We start from the raw sequence: 19820 nt of genomic DNA, 5'->3' as shown, positions 1-19820 counted from the left end.
TTGTTCCGTCTTAAACTTCAATTACTTAATTGATCCAAATATTAGACATATCTTACGTTTGTCCTGGTATTATGTAATTAATTTTAAAATATACACTGTTACCCAAGTGGCAGAGTCTATAAAAAAAAAAAATCAGAAAGAATTTGTAAATGTGTTTAAGTCATAAAATAATTAGATCAATTAAGTCATTGAGATCTCAGATGAAGTGATAGCCAGAATACTTTGTCCTCTTAGAAATTAGTTTGACACCCCTCTGTACTGTATGTAATACGCTGTAATACACTTTAACCATGATGGAACACATTACTTTTGTTTATGGATCTGGACTCCAGCGCAGTACCTGTCAGGAGATGCGCGATCTGCGCAGAATCTGCGCTCGGGAGATGCGTGACCTGGTGACGTCTTTTCCGGATGAGTTCACGCAGATGGCGAACTTGGACAGGTTTTGTACAAAATCTGCGGAGAAACTGCGCAGCATTTGGAAAATATGCGTACGTGAACGCAGCCTATGATTACGTTCTTAACCCAACATGGTGTCCACGATATCTTGACTGTCAGCGGCCTCTCCTCCATTCTTGAACATTAAGGCTGTGTTGCATCATGTTCGGTGTATTGGACAATCAATTGAAATGGTCCAGATGGTGTATATTGTTTAAGAGTTGTTGTTTTTTTTTTTTGTTTTTTTTTTATTTTTTTATTTCAGAAAAGGTTTTAAAACAAATATTGACAATTCTGCAATAGCTGTGTAGAATAAGAATAAAAACTAGATGGTAACTTTACAAGTAAATTTATGGGGTTTGCTTTATTGGGAAAGTGGTCAAAGTAGCTGATTTGTGTCAAAAGTCACATTGTTTACTAATTGTCTCATGCTTAGAATGTGCTATAATTTGAAATTTCTCAAAGTTCTATGACCGTTAATTCAACAGTGGGAAGTAGCCTACTGAAAGAAGTTGATGTGGTTACTAAAACAACTGTACCTCTTGATTGATATTTCATATTTGAATAGCTGAGAAGTAGAGAAAGATTTCATTTACTCTAAGTATTTGTCTTACTTGTTGGGAAAGTGGTCAAAGTAGCTGATTTGTGTCTAAAGTTACATCATTTACAGTAAATAGAATGTTGGAAGTCTGGGAGTTTTTAAACAATGGGGAGCTTTAGAATGTTGACAAAAGTCCCATTAAAGTGAATGAAGATGGACAAAAAAAGGACAAAAAGCTTAATAGTTTAAAAAGTATAAAATATATCAAAAAGTTGTATACAAGGACACTATTCCAGACCGGTCTACACGTTTTAAAGTTTGAACGGCGTTTCTAGCTTAAACGGTGTAGGAGGAGTAGTGTGCCAAAGAATAATAATAAGAAGAAGTATGTCGAAGATTTAAAGTGGGGACTCTTGCTTCGCAAGCCCCATTAATCACAACTTTATACTTCTAGATTTGTAATATTTCCAGGTTACATTAATTAAAGTTATGGCTGCACGTTTGCAGAGCCTTTAAAGCACAAAGTAAAAATAAACTGAGCCCTGGATGAAGTACAATGACTGTATGTGTTTGTTTTGTGTAAAAAGGGCACCTCTTTAAATATCTTATTTTTATGTTCCCTATCCAGCTCCCTTTTAACAGCTGCACCCTGACAATTACTGGTGAGCCCTTATGAATACTGTGTCAAATCGATTGCTTTATCAGTCACTAGTTAGTTCAACTTTGAAATGTTCAATTTATTTGACGTCATGCTGGGTAGATTTTTTATATAAGTAAAACTAAAATGTATAAGGAGAGTTCTTTACCTGAATATCCTTAAACTACATTATATACACACACAGGCATCACAGAATACTTTAATACAGGAAATAGCAAATGATCAAGGAATAAATAATATATAGTATTGTAAAATAATGTATTTTTTAAAAGAGGCCCTTATTTAAAGAACAGGGAATTAAGAAAAACGTGAACAGCGATTTAAGAAAAAAAAGAAAAAAAAAGTTTTCTGCAAAAGTATTTTTAAACTTGAATTTTTCCTGTACTGTGCCTGACTGAAATGCAGTGTTATTCGCTGTCCTTGCTTCATGAAATCCTTGCCAGTCTCACAGCAGAAATCCATGTTTGTTTTTGTAAGAAAATGTTTATGTTTCAGAGGGTGTGGTGCCCACTCTACCTAATGGCTACCACATTGGTGTCAAGTGACCTTTTGGTTTCCTAACGCTTTGAGATACTGCCTTCATACTTGGTACACAGCTGTGTTCTGTGATTGTCTAGGTCAGATTTGATTGTGGGTGTCGCACAAGAAAAAGTAACCATGTCCTGACATACCCTTATTTAAGTAAGCTGCCAGGGATGCTTAGTTTTTGTTCACTCCCATTTCTATTTTTTTTTCTCCTTAGTCATTGTAAGTAGTGTTACAAGGCTAGTGCCTTCATCAGTGTTATTGAGGGAAACTAGAAGAAATTCAGTCAAACAGACAAGCGTTTGGGCTAGTGCCTTCATCAGGGTTATTGAAAGTAAAACAGAGTCATACACAGATGTTTGGGCTCTAGTGCCTTCATCAGACAGTTTAATGAGTTCCACAGTAAGTATCTGTTTCTTCCTGTCTTTTGAACAATTATTTTTATTCATGTTTAAATTTTCTCCCAATTTTGGAATGACTAATTATTATTTAACCTGGCTCACCACTGCAATCCCTGAACTGACTTGGGAGAGAAGAAGAGCACTCGCATTGGCGTCAGCCGTCCTCTCTTTTTTCGCTCTGAAAGCCTGCCGTGCAGCCATCTCAGAACTTGCAGCGTCGGAGGATCACGCAGTTCTGAATTGCGTAGAGGCCGGCCTGCAGACACACGGCCAGCCACAGGGGTTGCTGGTGTGTAGTGAGCCAAGGACTCCCCAGCCGACCTAACCCCTACCCCGCCCGGGCAGCGCTTGGTCAATTGTGCACCACCCCCTGGGAACTTTAGTCCATGGTCGGCAGTGGGATCGCTTGAATTCGAACTGGTGATCTCCAAGCTCTAGGGTGCATTCTGCACTCCGGACAGAGTGCCTTTACTGGATGTGTCACTTGGGAGCTCCCTTCCTGTCTTTGTTGACTGGCAGTGCTCACATTGCTATATGGGTAGTTCATGTCTAAACATTTGATCATAAACTTTTCTGAGGAAATCTGAGTTTTAGGTCAAGTTTTTTGAAGTTGTAGATGAACTGCCAGCACTGGATTGCAAGATCCACTCAACAAACACGAGAAGAAACAGCGCAGCGCAAAACATGAAAAGAGATGTCAGAGCAGATGAGGGTGAAAATCCTAAACTTCTGTTGAGCTGAGATGTAAAACATGGATCTTAGTGAGTGACGGTGGGAAGCTTTTATAAGGGTGGAAATGATTAATAGTCTCAAGAGGCACTCATGTCAGCATGCCCCTGAGAAAGGCAGCGCTGGGCAGGGGAGAGGCGTCTCTCGATTCCCCCTCCCCCCCAGTGTTCCCTCCCAGTTCAAAGGGCCCCGGTGAGACTGATGAGACTGGTGAGCAGAGCGATGCAGAGCCCCAGCCCTGCAGTGACCGGTGCACAGCTCTCACCACCATCGCTGAGGGGAAGGGTAGTGCAGGCAGTCGCCGGGCTGGATTTGAACTCCCGGATGAAACCGAGGTCAACTGTACGTGTACCCTGGAAAACAAAAAGAAAAAACATGAGACGTTGATATTCACACAACCGTTCTAACATTTTAAAATAGTACATGTGCAGTTTTCCCCTCTGCTTTTCCCCATGGTTATACTATTCATTTACCATGACTTGCTTTGTTTTTTTTTGTTTATCTATGCAGAGTTGCTCAGGGTGTAGAGCCACACAAGTTGGGGCTTATCTAACCGATGTAGCGTGCTGAATACGGGCCCTGGCACAGAACAGGCCATGGGTGCAATAATAAAGCCTAAGCACTGCCCAATGCCTGTTGAAGCCCTCATGTTAATGTCATCAGCTAGTTAATTAACTGTGAGCAGTTCTGAAGCTGTGTGAGAGAGTGTTCAGGTCATTCACTCAGCATTGCATCACTCGGTGATGTCACTCAGAGTTCATTAACCAGGTGATGTGTGAGCTTCAGCACGGGGAGAGTCAATGGAGTCCCTCCCCCAATCCTGTTCCTGTGTTTGTTCTCACATTGGACACAGACACTGCCATGAGCTGAGGCAGACCGCGCACTGTCCTCTCGAAGCGACCAACAGCAGTATCATTCCAGACGGAGGAGTTCATCAGCGCGACCAGCTCGCTGAAACAGAACAACAATCAAACAATAAATCAATGAGCCTGTTAGTGACGATCACCCCATCAACGTGGCAGTCAATACAAAAGCAGAGCCGCCAGTAACACAAAGATCCTTCCCTTCAGCACCGTATTTTTGCATAGTATTTCTGTAATTTTCCCCCATGCTTTTCCCAGGGCGTTTACCATAGTTTGCCATGTTTATTAATATGCGTTACCATAACTCGCTATTCTTTACAATGCTTACCTATACTTCACCATGCATTCACTGTGCTTTATTACACATTGCAATGCTTTTACTTTGGGGAAACTTTTCTAAGGGTTAATTTCCTAATATTGTTTTATGTAAAATTAATGTTTGCGTGGAGTTTGGCTGATTTTTTTTTTAAGGCTCACCTTGTGCCTTTCACCCCAAGAGCGGCGCTCATAGCTGTGGGCTCAGGAAGACTCCAGCAACTTGCCAGCTTCGTCCGAGGGTAATACAACAGGAACGCCAGACACATCTCATTCGTAGTGCCCAGACCACCCTGCGAACAACACACACTACCTGACACTCACACTCACCATGAGAGACAAAGAGTCACAAAGAGGCTTGACTGGACAGAGTCACTTCTGTTAGTTTATATTAGTGAGAAGAGAGACAGTAGTCTTGTTCTTACCTGAGTGGCTGTCTTGCGACTTTCTGTATTGTAAGTACATTCCACCAATATTTCATCACCCTGTAACAAATATGCGAGAACATTAGAATCATGCACATTACAAATGTATTTGTGTTTTTGTATATGCTTTAGCATACCTCTCTGGTCTTTACAATGCGTGCCTATACTTTACCATGCTTTCGCTTTACTTTATTACACTTTGCTATGCTTTTACTATGGCTAACATTATACGGGTTAGTTTACCATACCCCTGCGTGATTTACCATGCTTTCACTGGGCTGTATTATACTTTGCTGTGCTTTTATTATTATTATTTGTTTATTTAGCAGACGCCTTTATCCAAGGTGACTTACAGAGACTAGGGTGTGTGAACTATGCATCAGCTGCAGAGTCATTTACAACTACGTCTCACCCGAAAGACGGAGCACAAGAAGGTTAAGTGACTTGCTCAGGGTCACACAATGAGTCAGTGGCTGAGGTGGGATTTGAACCGGGGACCTCCTGGTTACAAGCCCTTTTTTTAACCACTGGACCACACAGACTCCTTTTAAAGTGGGAGACTTTTAGAAAGGTAGTACAATACAAAAGGAAACATTTAAATAATAGCTGGAGTGGAGTGATTGTGACTCTTGCTCTGTGGGGCCATGTCCTCTCCAGTCACTCACCGCTTTCACCTGGACCAGGCTCCCCAGGAACATAGTCTCTTGCAGGTTGAAGTCATAATGTTCATTTTTCCCCAAGAAGCCGATCTGCTCTCCATTTCTGTGGAAATCAATAGAATAATGCAGGGAAGAGGGCGCTGTCCGATAGAAGCCAAGATACAACCCTGCACTACATTTAATAATACATTGTTAAATAAGAACAATTAAACAGTGATACAAGTTACCATCTAATACACACCAGCTGGCATAAAGACATTTAAGATCACATCAGTCTCTATATAAAGATATATGTAGAGAGAGAGAGAGATATGCTCAAGTGGTTCCTCACCTGTAGTGTCCGACTCGCACCCCTCTCCCAGCCAGGTGAGTGTGCAGTAAAGAAGCAAACACGTTCAATACAGGAGGGTCTCCAGAGAGGACCTGCACGGACACAGCCAGAGACACTGAGACAGACACAGCAACACACACACACACTTATTCTGAGATACAACAACACACACACACACTGAGACAGAGACACAGCAACACACACACACTAACACTGAAATGCAGCAACACACACAGAGACAGCGACACACACGCTGCGACACACATACACTGTGTGGCAAAGTGATTAAAAATCATTGTGAGCCAGAGAATAGAGAGCTTTATTTCCTGGGTTTATGTAATCTCCGGTTTTCCCCACTAGAGGCCACTGTTGTCCATCGATCTGCATGTGTTTAAGGGTACTTGTGTAACTGATATGGGTGGCTAAGGTGCTAATGGGTCTGATCATGTGTTGATGGAACCTTGTTGTCTTTAAAGGTCTGTTAACCTAATTGACACCTTATAAGAGGAATCTTGTCTGTGTGCTTCATTGAGGGTTGTAAGGAGAAGTGGAAGCTTGTTTATAGATTGCCGAAACCAAATGTGCGTGAGTTATAAAATACAATAAACTAGCAACCATCACTGTTCTGAAGGCCAGTGTTTACTGTACATAGTTCCATCTGTCATGGACACTGTGTGTGCACTTAAACTATTACAGTGTAGTTTTTTTCATTATCAGGGAAACAGCTTAGCTGCCTGTCACTGTAGAATTGACCAGAATTGATTGTGAAGAGGCGCTCAAGTACGAGCTAGGTTTGTTTTGTTTATTTTGTTTGTGTGAAACTGTGTGGGAAATTAATAAAACAAAGACCTGAAGTACAACTGCATATCCTGTCTCCAGCCTGTTTATAAGGTGTACCTCAGTCACACTGTTACAGCTGACACTGAGACACAGATACGGCAACACACACACACTGAGACAGACACCGAAACACACACACTGAGACAGACACCGAAACACACACACACTGAGACAGACACCGAAACACACACACACACTGAGACAGACACTGAAACACACACACACTGAGACAGACACAGAAACACACACACACTGAGACAGATACAGAAACACACACACACTGAGACAGATACAGAAACACACACACACTGAGACAGATACCGAAACACACACACACTGAGACAGACACCGAAACACACACACACTGAGACAGATACAGAAACACACACACATTGAGACAGATACAGAAGCACACAGAAGAATGAGGAAGGCAGCTGCACTCACCTGAGAGAAGGTGGACGTGTTGCACAGCCCATAGGCTTTGAAATCCTTGGCGTTCGGGGGGATCACATACGAGGTATCCACGATCAGACCCACCTCCAATATCCCCACATCGTTAGCACGCAGCTCTGAGGTGTAGTGAAAAACCAGCCCTGAGCTGTCCACCCGACCTGGAAGAATGAATATAGGAACGTGAACACAGAACCATTCAAACAGAATTCCAAAAATATATCAAGAAAAATTAGAAAAAAATACACACAATAATAATACAGTTTAATAAAGAAAAAAATAACGATTTCTGAAAATATATAAAGAAATGTATTATAATAATAGTACAAAAAATATACAGTAAAGAACAATAGTACAATTAATAATGAGAACAAATAAATTCTGAAAATATGTAAAAAAAACCAACAAAAAAAACCAACATATTTTTACACTGGGCTGTGCTTCCACTGTGCTTGATCACACTGCGTGCTGTGCTTTCACTGTGTTTTATCACACTGTGTGCTGTGCTTTCACTGTGCTTTACCACAGTGCGAGCTGTGCTTTTACTATGGGACGTGTTTAGCAGGGTCCTCTGTGTCACTGTGGATTCTCACCCTTGCTCAGTTTGCTGTTGCTGTAATGCATTTCCAGTCTGTAGAAGACGGGATCGTCACTTGTCCCAATCGAAATCCCTGCATTTGGAGGCATCCAAATGTCCTGCAATAACACGGAGAAACCAGTTATAACAACAATCCCCCATTGCCACAGGCTGGGATTCAAAATCATAGCGATCAGTGTGAGGAAAAACTGGGTGACCTTGACTTATATCAACAGTATGTACAGAATACTATAGAGGGATAGAAATAAAACTCTTACTGCATAGCAGTTTAATCCATTCCAGGTTTAATACATGCTTGATTAGCCACAGTGTATCTGTGACAAGCTGAAGTCTATTAAACTGATAGGAAAACCAGGAGTGGCTCAAACTGATATGCAGTGGGAGTCTTATTTGCATCCCTATTACAGAATAAGAATTAGCAATGCAATGTTTAATCACTATTTGATAAGCAATTCTCCAGATATATGCAAAAATGTGTGACAGGCACACTTAAGCAGTCAGATACCTCTAAATATCCCCAAAATCTGCTACTTTCAATAACTGAAGCTGAATATTGTTAATACCAAGTTTAATGACAACTGGACAAGCTGTTCTCATGTGACACACAGATGGACGGATGTACAGACAGACAGACAGACACCTCCATATCTGAGATTCTCAATGACTTATGCTGAATAATATTAATACCAAGTTTAATGACAACTGGATAAGTGGTTCTCCAGATGTATGGGAAATGTATATGTGATGTTTGCTTCATGGCAGCTGAATAGGTGTAGGTACGACAGCCTCCACTGTACCCCTTCACAGGGTGTTTCATCTCCAGAGTGGACAATAGGAAGGTGTGTAGGGAGTGCTGAACTGGCAGAGTGAGTCTACAGGGTGGGGTGTCAGGGTGTGGGGTCCTCATACCTGCTGCACAGGGAGAGTGAGTCTACAGTGTGTGTGTGGGGGGGGGGGGGTCAGGATGTGGGGTCCTCATACCTGCTGCACAGGGAGAGTGAATCTACCGTGTGACAGACGAGATGAATACTCACTTGCCCTCCTACTGCCCAGCTTATCACCACCTGCTGACAGCTGGAGAACACATACATGCTTTGACCTGAGTAGCACTCCCCCTCAAGCTCCACGCTCACTGACGCAGGGCAGGCGTACACCAGCATGTGATGAACCAGGTCCACATTCCCAGACTGGATCTTGGGCTCAATCTAAGAAGAAATAAAAATGAAATAAATCAGTCCCTCAATCAATCAATGTATTAACGAATAACATATCACAAACAAAATGTTATAGTCTGTAAGATTTTAAGTATTGCATTAACCATTTTGCAATTCTCTTGTTACAGTAAGAAGGAATAAATCCTTAATTATCTCACTCCCTGTAATCTCACACACTGTCGAAGGCCCTGTCTGTCTGGGGAAACAGGATAAGATCCGGTTACTTTGAAGTTCAGAGTACCCTTTGAACTCGGGTGGAAGGGTCTGGATTTCAAGGTGCTGTTTCCCCTATATAGAGCGGATTTGGGCATAGGTGTTAAAAACACGATCACGCCCGTCAGAGACTCTTTACCTCTTTCATCAAGCTCACCTTACTGTGCTGAAGGGTACTGTACGGTTAAACCTACAGTATTTCTTTTAATATACTACTATACCTCTCTGGACTTTACAGTGCTCACCTGTGCCCTGTTCTTTACCATCATGCTTTATTACACTTTGCTTTGCTTTTACTGTGGGGAACTTCTAGAAGAGGAAGTCCTAGTGCTGGACCAGCACTTCTAGGGCAAGTTTATCTCTAGTGCAGTCCGGTATGGCACACTCCCTGCCAGCCCCGGGGCAAGACTGACAGCTCTGTGCCAGCAGGATTCAAACCAGTGAGCTCTAGATTGCACTCTGTGCCTCTACTGGGGGAGACACTGCCTGGGGAGTCCTGACCCCCTCCACACTCAGGACAGGTCAGTCCCTGGGGGTGAGCCAGATCTCTTACCCGATAAACATGCCGCTTCCCAGGGAAGTTGGGAGATTTAATAATTCTGCAGTGGTAGTACGTATCTCTCTCTGGAACTGCAAACTGGGAGAAAACAGAATGAAATACCTGGTGAGCATCCATTCACAACAAGGAGGAAAAAGGACAGGGTCAGGGAGAGAGAGGCAGAGGGGTGAGAGGGAGGGGGAGTGTGGACAAGGTGAGGGAGAAAGGGAGGGGAGGTAGAGAGGCAGAGGAGTGATAGGGGAATGAGGACAGGGTCAGGGAGAGAGAGGCATAAGGGTGAGAGAAGGAATGAGGACAGGGGGAGGGAGAGGGAGGGGTAGGTAAGAGAGGCAGAGGGAGGGGAGGTAGAGAAAGGCAGAGGGTGAGAGGGAGGAGGTAAGGGGAGCTAGAGATACACAGGGGTGAAAGAGGGGTAATAAGGATGGGAGGGGGTAGAGAGGCAGAGGGGTGAGAGGGAGGGGGAATGTGGACAAGGTGAGGGAGAAGGGGAGGTAGAGAGGCAGAAGGGTGAGAGAAGGAATGAGGACAGGGTGAGAGAGGGGTAGGAGGAGGGGGAGAAGGGTGAGAGGGAGGGGAATGAGGACAGGGTGAGGGAGAGAGTGGGGGTGAGAGAGGGGGAATAAAAATAGAGCGAGGGAGAAAGTAAGGTTGAGGTAGAGAGAGGAGGAAGGTGAAGGGGGAGAAGGAAAGAAAGTTGGAGAGAGAAGGGGAGGGAATGAAAGAAGTTGAGAGAGAGAGGGAGAAACAGTACATCCCTAACTTAAAACATTAGTCACAAATTCTACTACAAAGTCAAGTAGGAGACAAATGTTTTGGCTAGTGTCTTCATCAGTGTCATTGAAACTAGAAGAAACTGAGTCAAGCAGACAAGTGTTGGGGTGTAGTGCCTTCATTGGTGTTATTGTAACAGTAAGTATCTGTTTCTTCTCGTGTTTGCCGAGCGGATCTCACAATGGCATAATGAAGGCACTGAAGTGCTGAAATGTTTGTCTGCTTGACTGTGTCTCTTCTGATTTTGTTATATATGAATGAGGTCTCTCTCCAGGCCTTACTGAATTGACCGTCATCTCAAGCTGCCCCACAGAGTCCTGGGAGGGCGTGGATCTCTGTGTGCTCTGTAGCAGGTTCACGCTCTTCGTTCCTCTGGCATTGTTATGGTAGGCAATGCTGTCATCCGCTCCGTACGCGTAAATCAGCTTCATTGCACTTGTCTGAAAAAATGACATGTCACATGTCGGAAAGCAACCAATCACAGTGAAGTATTTGCCAAAATTCCAGCACATCTCATCCTGTGTACAGATGACATTTCTTATACAATAAGATACACCCTACGCACGACTTATTAATTTAGAAATGAGATATTGTAATGAATCTCCTCTTAACGTCTGTAATGGATCGCACTCCTTGCCGCTGATGAGTTACTGACATCAGCATAAGACACTTACCTCTAGACTACAGGACTTGCTCTTACCCTAACCCTAACCCTATAACTGCTATAAAAACCATTAGAACTGACTCTTTGAGTTGTGATGATTTGACTCACTGAAATCTCCATGTCGTCTTTGTCGCAGGTCTGGACTTTGCGCGAGAATTTCATTGTGGTTCCGGTAGCGTCTTCTTTCAGGGAGAGGAGGGTGTAATCCTGGCTGCCATCCACCAGGGGTAGCTGAGCATCAACTGCGTGTCTGTCCTGTAAAGAAGGCAACCAATCACATGCTGAGTTGAAGAGAAACATGGGGACAGCAAACCTCTTAAACTCTTAGTCTGTTGCTTAGATTCACTTTATATGATTTTCTGGTTCAGCACCCCTGTGGCTCCAGAATGTTTTTTATTAATATATACAGTATAATTTTCAAACTCGGTCCCTTGACAATAGCTAGTTCACAGACGAACAACATTGTGTACCGTGAAGTAGGTGGTGCCGTTGGGATTCACCCCCCCGATGACGATATCCGAGCCGTCCATTTCCCCGCTGGGGCTGAGGCCGAACCCCACCCAGCCGCTGGTCTTGCAGGCTAGCTGGAAGGTGATGGTCTCCTGCTTGCTATCGAAGCCCCAGCGCAGGGACACATTGCCTGCCGAGTCCAAGGTCTCATTGAAGGGCATGTCTCCCGAGTCCTGACCCAAGACACTGGCCAGGCCAGTGCAGAGGAGCAGGGCGCTGCACAAACCAGCCACAAACATCATCTACTGAGCGTGTGTGGAGTCCTTAACTGCTACTTTATCCAAACGGGCCGATTCTCCTGAGAACACAAGAGTGCATCATGTAGCATAAACAGGCCTGTCAGTATCATCCACCCCCATCGACACGGCTGTACATTCACATGCCGGCTATCAGTGTGATGAAGAAGCGACGTGTAGCAACAGTATGTACAGAATAGTCAAGAACTGGCAATGAAAATTGGATACGTGGTATTGTAGACCTAGCAAAAAACCCGCCCCAACTACTGAGTGCAGCACATAACTACATTTCTTTTGGAGAATCTGCTTGCGAGATTTATAACGGGATTACATTTAAAGCTATATTTAGGCTTGCTACCATTTGATTTTTATTTTTTTGCCATATCAACGATTAATATCAACATTTATGTTAGAAAGAATTTACAGTTTTTCCGATCTTTATTTTTCAATTCAAGCAGAGAATGGGTGAAATCGACCTTTAAGCTTGTGACAGGATGGCTAAGTGGTGACGTCAGGCCAGCCTCACCCTGCCACATATCCCCCCCCTTGTGCAACGCACACATGGCCCCAACGACCACCTCCCCCCTCAGTCTCAAAGTCCCGGAAGAGGTGGAAGTGTTCATGAGGGCGGCCACTTCTTTGTGGTTGGCAGCTCCCTCTTTCGGGGCTCCAGGCACCCTCCATCTGGCAGCGGAAATTCTACAGGGGGAGCGGGTCTCCTGACCCCCCCCCCCCCCCCCTTTCCTCTTGGCTGGCAGCTCCCCTTTATGGGGCTCCAACCACACAATTTCCTGCAGCGAAACTGCTGCAGGGGGAGCTGGTCTCCTGACCTCCCCCCCCCCCCTCTTCATGGCCTGCAGCTCCCCTTTGCGGAGCTTCGGCCACACCATTTCTTGGACTGGCAGTGACCCCAGGCGAAGCAGAGCCGGCAGCGACCCCAGGCGAAGCGGGACCATCAGAGATCCTAGGAGACAAAAAAGAAATCGCTCTCCCAGGCGATACGGAGCAGCAGGCAACCCCAAGTGATGCGGAGCAGCAGGCAACCCCAGGCAATGTGGGCGTGACATCCCTGAGCAGAGGCGACGGCGGCAGTGGCAGTGGACCCCTCGGGAGGCGATGGCGCGATGGGAGCTCCTGGCCATGAAGGCGGCAGCGGGAGCTCCACTTCTCCCCCTGGTGAAGGTTGAGGCAGAGGCAGCTCCTGCTCCTCTCCTCCAGGTGGTGGTGGTAGAGGAGGCAGTAGCACCTCCCAAACTCCCCACAACCAGGGGCACCACTCATCTACCACGTAGACCTGACCGACATCCCCCGGTGACTGCTGCTGCTGCTGATGTTGATTCCTTTTATGCTATATGTCATTAGATACTTTTGCATGGAAGGCCTCGGTTACAAGGGTGTGCGGTTCTTAGATGGACCCAGATTCAGTTAAAATGTGTTTGCCCATTGACGATGGCAATGAAAATGCAGAGATGGGAGCCCAGCTAACAAGATTTAAGTTGTTGCAGGTATCAGACTTTTAAAGACTGAAACTGACTCACTGAGAGCAGAAACTGACCCAAGTCACAGCTACTGGAAGCAGGCCGATCTTTGGGAAACAAATTCAACATTTGTGAAACTGCAACAAATATTGTAATGACTGTAATGTGTTTTAGAAAATATTTTTAGCAGATGTGCACAGGCCTGTCTGGTGTTCACAGAACCAGTCCAAGCTGAGCCTGGCACAGAGTTTGAATCCTGTTGTAAATGTTCTGAGTTATTAGATATGAATTGGATGATTTAAACTAACCTGTATTGATTGAAATAATATGATAGTCTTTGTCAATAATTATAATAATACTGTATATGTTCCCTTCAAAAAGATCTGTTTTACTATAGATCTGTAGAAAATAATGGATAGTTGTTGTGTGCACTATGAAAGCACCTGCTGGAAGGAGTCAAACTCAGCAGGCTCTTATCATAATGCCTTGTTAGTGCATTCCAGTTTTATGAGAAAAAGTAGCCAATTTCTTTCGTTAGTTTACTTCATTACTTTCAGATAACAGAAGGTAGGAGTATTAGAAAATGCTTACGGTAGTGACTCATACTAATCAACACCAAAAATTGGCAAAAGGCTAGGATTAAAACCTGCTTCAACTGGATTTTGTATGAACAGAGAAAGGGGTCAGACCTAATTCAGTAAAATAATATTAGCAACTGTTACTGAAGTAACTGAATTAGAAATATGTTATAAAATCATTTAAAGTTAAAATGTTATACAAATAACAGTATTATTGTTGAAAGAACATATTACATTTAAAAATGAAAGAAGTTCAGTATTAACTGACACTGTCAGAATATTGTAATAATTGTACTGTGTTTTAAAGAATATAAAACCAGTATAAATAATATTGCAGCAAATTATGAACAGGTTACAATGATTTGAACTAAGAAAGCTGAACAAGCGGTAATGTTAGAAAAAAAGCTTGTCTATGTGCCTTTGTTATTAGTGCACATACAGGCGTTGAAGTCTGTAACCTAGAAAGAAAGGCATATGGGGGAACTAAACACAGAGGCTAGGTATTGCAAATTAATAAAAACAAGAAGGTTAACCCTTTTTAGACAGAATGATATTTGAAACTAAAAAGACATTTTAATTTTATTTGACTGTGTTGTTACTAAGCATAGAGGTTTTAAAAAAGTATTCTGATCTAATAATAGAATTAATTTTAGTACACAATAAATCTACAGAAAAATAGCCTTGCCCTTATCTGCTTGCAAGCAGAGCGGTGCTAGATATGGAGGGTTCTTTTTGGCAGTCAGAATGGGATTTACTTGTAGTACGCAGTTTTGAATCCAAGGTCTTTCTATAATAAGAAAACCTTGTAGTAGAAGGGAGCATTCCACCAATTAGGGGAGTTGTGTCCAGTCACAGTTCTTATCAAATAAGTAGCGATTTCATTCGGTGAATTTGGAGAAGTGCTTACAATGGTGTTTCATATTAATCAAAACAATAGTCTTGGCAAGTAAACAGGGTGTTTGAAACCTGCGTGAGCAGGCAACTTTTAGAAACAGAGAGAGCATGGTACAAGTTAATACAAGGCTATTATATTTAATTATATTATAACTTAAATTTAAATAAAACTAATTGAACTGACCACTGTATACTTATTCAAAGGCAATCTTTGTCAAATACTTTAACACACATTTGTATATGAAGTTAAACTGACCCATTGACAACACACTGAAAAGGTAACATAATATGCAGCTAGGAGGGACATATATTTCTAATTCAGCTTAATATAATCAAATAGAGCTGGTGTTACATATTAAAAATATCTCTCATATATACACATATACTTGTATTATATTATAGCAAGGATTCTGTGAACTTTGGTCCACCTGACTTTTTAGAAAAAGGAGGAGTTGGAAAAAGAGAGCGATGAAATCATGTTCCAATGCTTTTTGGCGAGAAGTTATATCCAGTCAGTCTTGAAAAAGGAGTTGACCAGATCCTTCTAGAATGTATAATTAACTCAAAACTAAGAAATGTCAAGGCCGAGTGATGATTAGATTTACTTGGGACTTCTGATGTATTCAATGGAGGGAAAAACCTATAAAAACCAAGGTAAAACCCCAGTCAAGTATCGCTCGACTTGCTAACTGCAACTTGTGTGGTCCATGCTCTGAGGATCTCTGAAAAACTGATTGCTGTTTGGTCGTATTCAGAAGTCTCTGCCTTTTGAAGAAAGTTCTTATTTTTCGATATATCCTATTTTAAAAATCCAATTTTAACACAAGCATTTAATAAACCAAAGGGGCACTACTACTGCCCTGATTTGATCAAACTTAAAATTAAATCAGTCTGTGTGATTCTCTTGAATATTAAAAAGTCATGTGGATACATTGAAAGCCCAGTGCACGAACGATCCACTTACATGAGTCAGAAACATCTTTATGTCCTCCTGAACGTCTCCCCTGAGTTTAAGAGTGTGCTCAGAACATATACATGAATAAAAAGAGTATGTGCCGAGAATTCTGACAGTGCTGCAGGTATTGCTGTTGCTGCTGTATTTCCTTCCCATTTTTCTCATTCAAAAAGTAAAAAAAAAAAAAAAAAAAAAAAAACGGGAGGTGCTGGTTATCCCACGCTGGACACCACGTGTGACAGGATGACTAAGTGGTGACGTCAGGCCAGATTCAGGAAGAAGGTTTTAACAAAAACAAAAATCACGAACACAAAACACCAAATAAATGATCCAGGTCAGGCTGGGCAAATCACCTTCACTGTTCCTAGATTATTTTTTTACTTTACTTTCTGTTTCGTTTCTTTCTCCTCTCTTTTTCTTGGTCCGTTCTCTCCTCTGAACAACTCACCACGAGCAGGGAGAACTGCAGGCTTATATGCAGGTGACCATCTCCTGACTAGCAACAAATTAATCACTTAATTAATTCGGGAGATGGCCACCTGCTACACAAGGTTTTTAAATTGTGGATGGGGCTTCCCATCCACGCTACCAAACAAAACCTACGGCTCTTCGCTGTCACATTTAATAAAACAATAACAAAACAACACAGCTATGCCGTCATATTTATAAATCAATAAATAATAATAATAATAATAATAATAATAATAATAATAATAATAATAATAATAATAATAATAATAATAATACAACAAATTAATAAATTACACAGGGGTGGAGGGGTACCCCATTCTAAAAATATACAATACATTTATGGCAGGGCTTTGCCCCGCCCCCTTTTCATGTGCAGGGCTCCTCGCCCTGCCACAATGCTTTATAAAAACAGACTTTTTATGCCATTGAAAAACGTCTCATTTAGCAAACTCCTTTATCATATTCAACATGCAATAAAACCATGGTTACCAACATTCTAATTGAAATAATGTTTGGTCACAGCTAAGCTATACATTTTAAAAATGATCTCAAATAAACCTTAGTAAACAGAGCATATAAAAGTGTATTATATAGACCTTTATTGCATAGATTTACGAGTAAAAAAAAAATATGCACATAACAAAACATTAGATAGTTGAACAGAACTAATTTGCAGTTATTATTTGGAGTCTGAGCTCCCCCTCTCCTGCTTCAGCACAGCTGGACTCAGAGTCACTGGAAGGCAAGGCAGACGGGCCTGCTTTGTCCTGCATGGAGACTTCAGCCATCGATATTGTGCACAATATTCATTAAGTGTTTTTTTTTTTCTTGCGCCCCATTTTCAAATCAAACTAGTAACTGTCACTGTATACTTAAAGCAAAAGCTTCCATACACTTTAACCCGCTAATTTCAAAGTAGGCGCTTTGAAAGACAGGCGCTGTAGCTGGCAAATGAGAGCATTCTAGCACTGCTTCAGTCAACGAGATCTGCCAGAACAGGGTGAAACTACAGTACTAACGGACCACTGAGAGGACTGACAGCGACCCCCAGCCATTCAGAGCGGAACGGAGACAGGACAGACAGCAAGTATAAAAACTACACAAACTAGAGAGGATTTCTAAGTGATTATTTTTGGTAAGAAAATAGCGAGTGGTTTTACCAACATTTATCGTATATAGATTTATTTCAGTCTAACTCATATTTTTGGGGAATTCAACATTTAACAAGCTTTACCTATTAATATCGAAAAGTAGCAAGCCTAGCTATATTACAGTTAGATAGAATAAAACAGAATTGCAAATTGTAAAAAAAATATTTCTTAGCAGACACCCTTATCCAGGGCTATTTTTTACATACAATTACCCGTTTATACAGTTGGGTTTTTACTGGAGCAATCTAGGTAAAATACCTTGCTCAAGTGTACAGCAACAGTGTCCGCTACCAGGGATTGAACCCACAACCCTCCAGTCAAGAGTTCAGAGCCCTAACAACTACTCCACACTGCTTTGCTGTTTTCCACATTGTTGTGGAAGCCAGCAAAGGAAAGAAGGTACAATTGAAGAGTGCTAGTACCAGGGGTGGAAATGAGACTTCTATTGCATAGCAGTTTCACTCATTTGAGGTTTACTATGAGCTTGATCAGCCCCAGTGTATAGGTAACAAGCTCAGGTGTGTCTTATTAGCCAGGTTATTTATTAGCCAAAATTTACCAGGTTTATTAACTATTCCAGCACAAATTCTAATGTGTACCACACTTTGGGAAGGCAGCCTTGAGGGATCTTTTCAGAAGTGGGTTTTTGTCAAAGCTGTGATGTCAGCAGAAACATCAACAGATATTATAGGTAGCCCGCTTTATGTACTCTCTGTGTCGAACAAAAGTAAAGTTAAAAAATACCAGCCTGGGATCGCTGGTGTCCCTGTATATTCACCTTCAAAGGAACTCAAGGACAGACACCCAGGCTAACTGGTTTTATACCGGTTTAGCAGGATTTTATAACTGCTGTATTCAGCAAACATCTGTCAAATTGAAGTTTCATTCACTCCTATTTTGTGAAAGGGGCCAAATAACAGTTTAATAAACCCTCTGAAAATGATCTAGTTGAACTAACAATAGGTCAACAAAAAGATGACAGGTACAAACCAGTTTCAAGAACACAATGGGCTATAGATCTATACTCCTTTTTACTCCCTATTGTAATTCCCTCCCAGGTTGTAATTCTAGTTTTTTGTGACATAACTCACAAGACTGCTAACAGTTTAATGAACTAGCGCCGTTTATTTTTTAACAATTGAAGTGTTGAGAATAGCATTTTAAAACATTTTTTAACTATTAATGTTAAACTTCAGTATTTTTCTGTATTATTACTAAGAATCAGAGTAGAAAATTGGCTTGGCTGTTTTGAATTTTCTTGTCATTCAAGGTATTTTGCTTTCTGAGGGCCATCAGTCGACAGACCTAACATCCCACGGAGGGCAGGTGGCTGAGACCATTTCTTACTACATGTATGTCACTTATTGTTTTCTAAGAGTGCTTGTATTATTCTGCCCTTCCACAAATGTGTCCATGTCTTCTGTGGGTAAACCTTTACATTTGCAGGCTGCTGTTATTTGTGTTGGAATTGACTGTGATTTATTGTGTTCCTTTACTACTGCTAGTTTGTTTTCTTAAAATCGAGGTTAGCAGTTTTATCATCAATCATATTTTACACTGGGATTCTTATCACACACAAGACTGGCACCACCACAGTGTAAAATCACTGATGTTTATAAAAGTCATCGTTCACACCAAAAAAAAAAATCATAAAACAAAATCAAAAATTGTTAATAAAGAAATGTATTTTGCTAATTTTTCTCAAGTCTGTTTTCCGATGTTATTCGCAACACTCCTTCAATTGTTCAAAATAAACACTGCTCTTTAACAATTTCTGTCTGTCATGTCACAATGTATTATAAAAAAAAAAAAAATCTCTGCATATAAGGCTTCAATTCAATCCAATGCTTCTGCCTACATATAAACCACGAGAGAACTAGCTTGAATCATTTATCAATGTCACCAGAAACCCTTGATAGAATTACAGCCTCATTATACACAGCTGGGTGTACATTATTCATAATAATAATAATAATAATAATAATAATAATAATAATAATAATAATAATACACGTTAACTTACCTGTGCTGTCTCACCTGTGTGTGTCTCTGTGTTTTCTTCAGTGAGTAGTGCAACAGGAAGACAGACACCTTTAAATCCATCAACAAAGAGGGACCCACCTACTTCACACAGCCACACCCACTTCTCACGATATCATTGCAACCTCCAGCAACTGAGGTATCTACATAATTTCTTAACATTGCATCTAATGAGTGCCATTCACCGACCAGCTATTCAGTCTCAACATTATCACTGGCCCTCCTTTTAGAGGAGTGCTAACCTACTTTAAAATGCATTCTCTTACTTCGTATTAACCACTTGAACTCCAGATGTAAAAATGAAACCCCTTTC

General features: G+C 41.7%; 1 protein-coding gene across 1 annotated transcript; it reads right to left on the bottom strand.

The window, feature by feature from the left end:
* Positions 1-1906: 1906 nt before the first annotated feature.
* Positions 1907-19564, bottom strand: LOC117425191 (DBH-like monooxygenase protein 2 homolog). Its single transcript, XM_034041956.3, has 14 exons — positions 19491-19564; positions 11665-12002; positions 11303-11449; positions 10812-10970; positions 9754-9837; positions 8808-8978; positions 7769-7871; positions 7170-7336; positions 5886-5977; positions 5561-5657; positions 4896-4955; positions 4633-4763; positions 4135-4243; positions 1907-3645 (listed from the first exon to the last, which is right to left on the bottom strand). Exons 2-14 carry the CDS (start codon positions 11944-11946, stop codon positions 3472-3474), a joined length of 1776 nt encoding a protein of 591 aa, XP_033897847.3. The 5' UTR covers positions 11947-12002; positions 19491-19564; the 3' UTR covers positions 1907-3471.
* Between the last annotated feature and the right edge of the window lie 256 nt (positions 19565-19820).

The sequence above is a fragment of the Acipenser ruthenus genome, chromosome 20 (genome assembly GCF_902713425.1).
Source record: "Acipenser ruthenus chromosome 20, fAciRut3.2 maternal haplotype, whole genome shotgun sequence".
In the NCBI taxonomy this organism is placed as follows: Eukaryota; Metazoa; Chordata; class Actinopteri; order Acipenseriformes; family Acipenseridae; genus Acipenser; species Acipenser ruthenus.
The sequence above is the reverse complement of the archived record's forward strand: the minus strand, read 5'-3'. Positions and strand labels throughout refer to the sequence as shown.

Coding starts and splice junctions, on each gene's coding strand:
- LOC117425191 (XM_034041956.3), bottom strand. CDS start 11,946: ATGATGTTTGTGGCTGGTTTGTGCAGCGCCCTGCTCCTCTGCACTGGC. Junction 5,658..5,885: donor GTGCGAGTCGGACACTACAG/GTGAGGAACCAC, acceptor TGATTTCCACAG/AAATGGAGAGCAGATCGGCT. Junction 3,646..4,134: donor TGGCAGTGTCTGTGTCCAAT/GTGAGAACAAAC, acceptor TTTGTTTTCCAG/GGTACACGTACAGTTGACCT.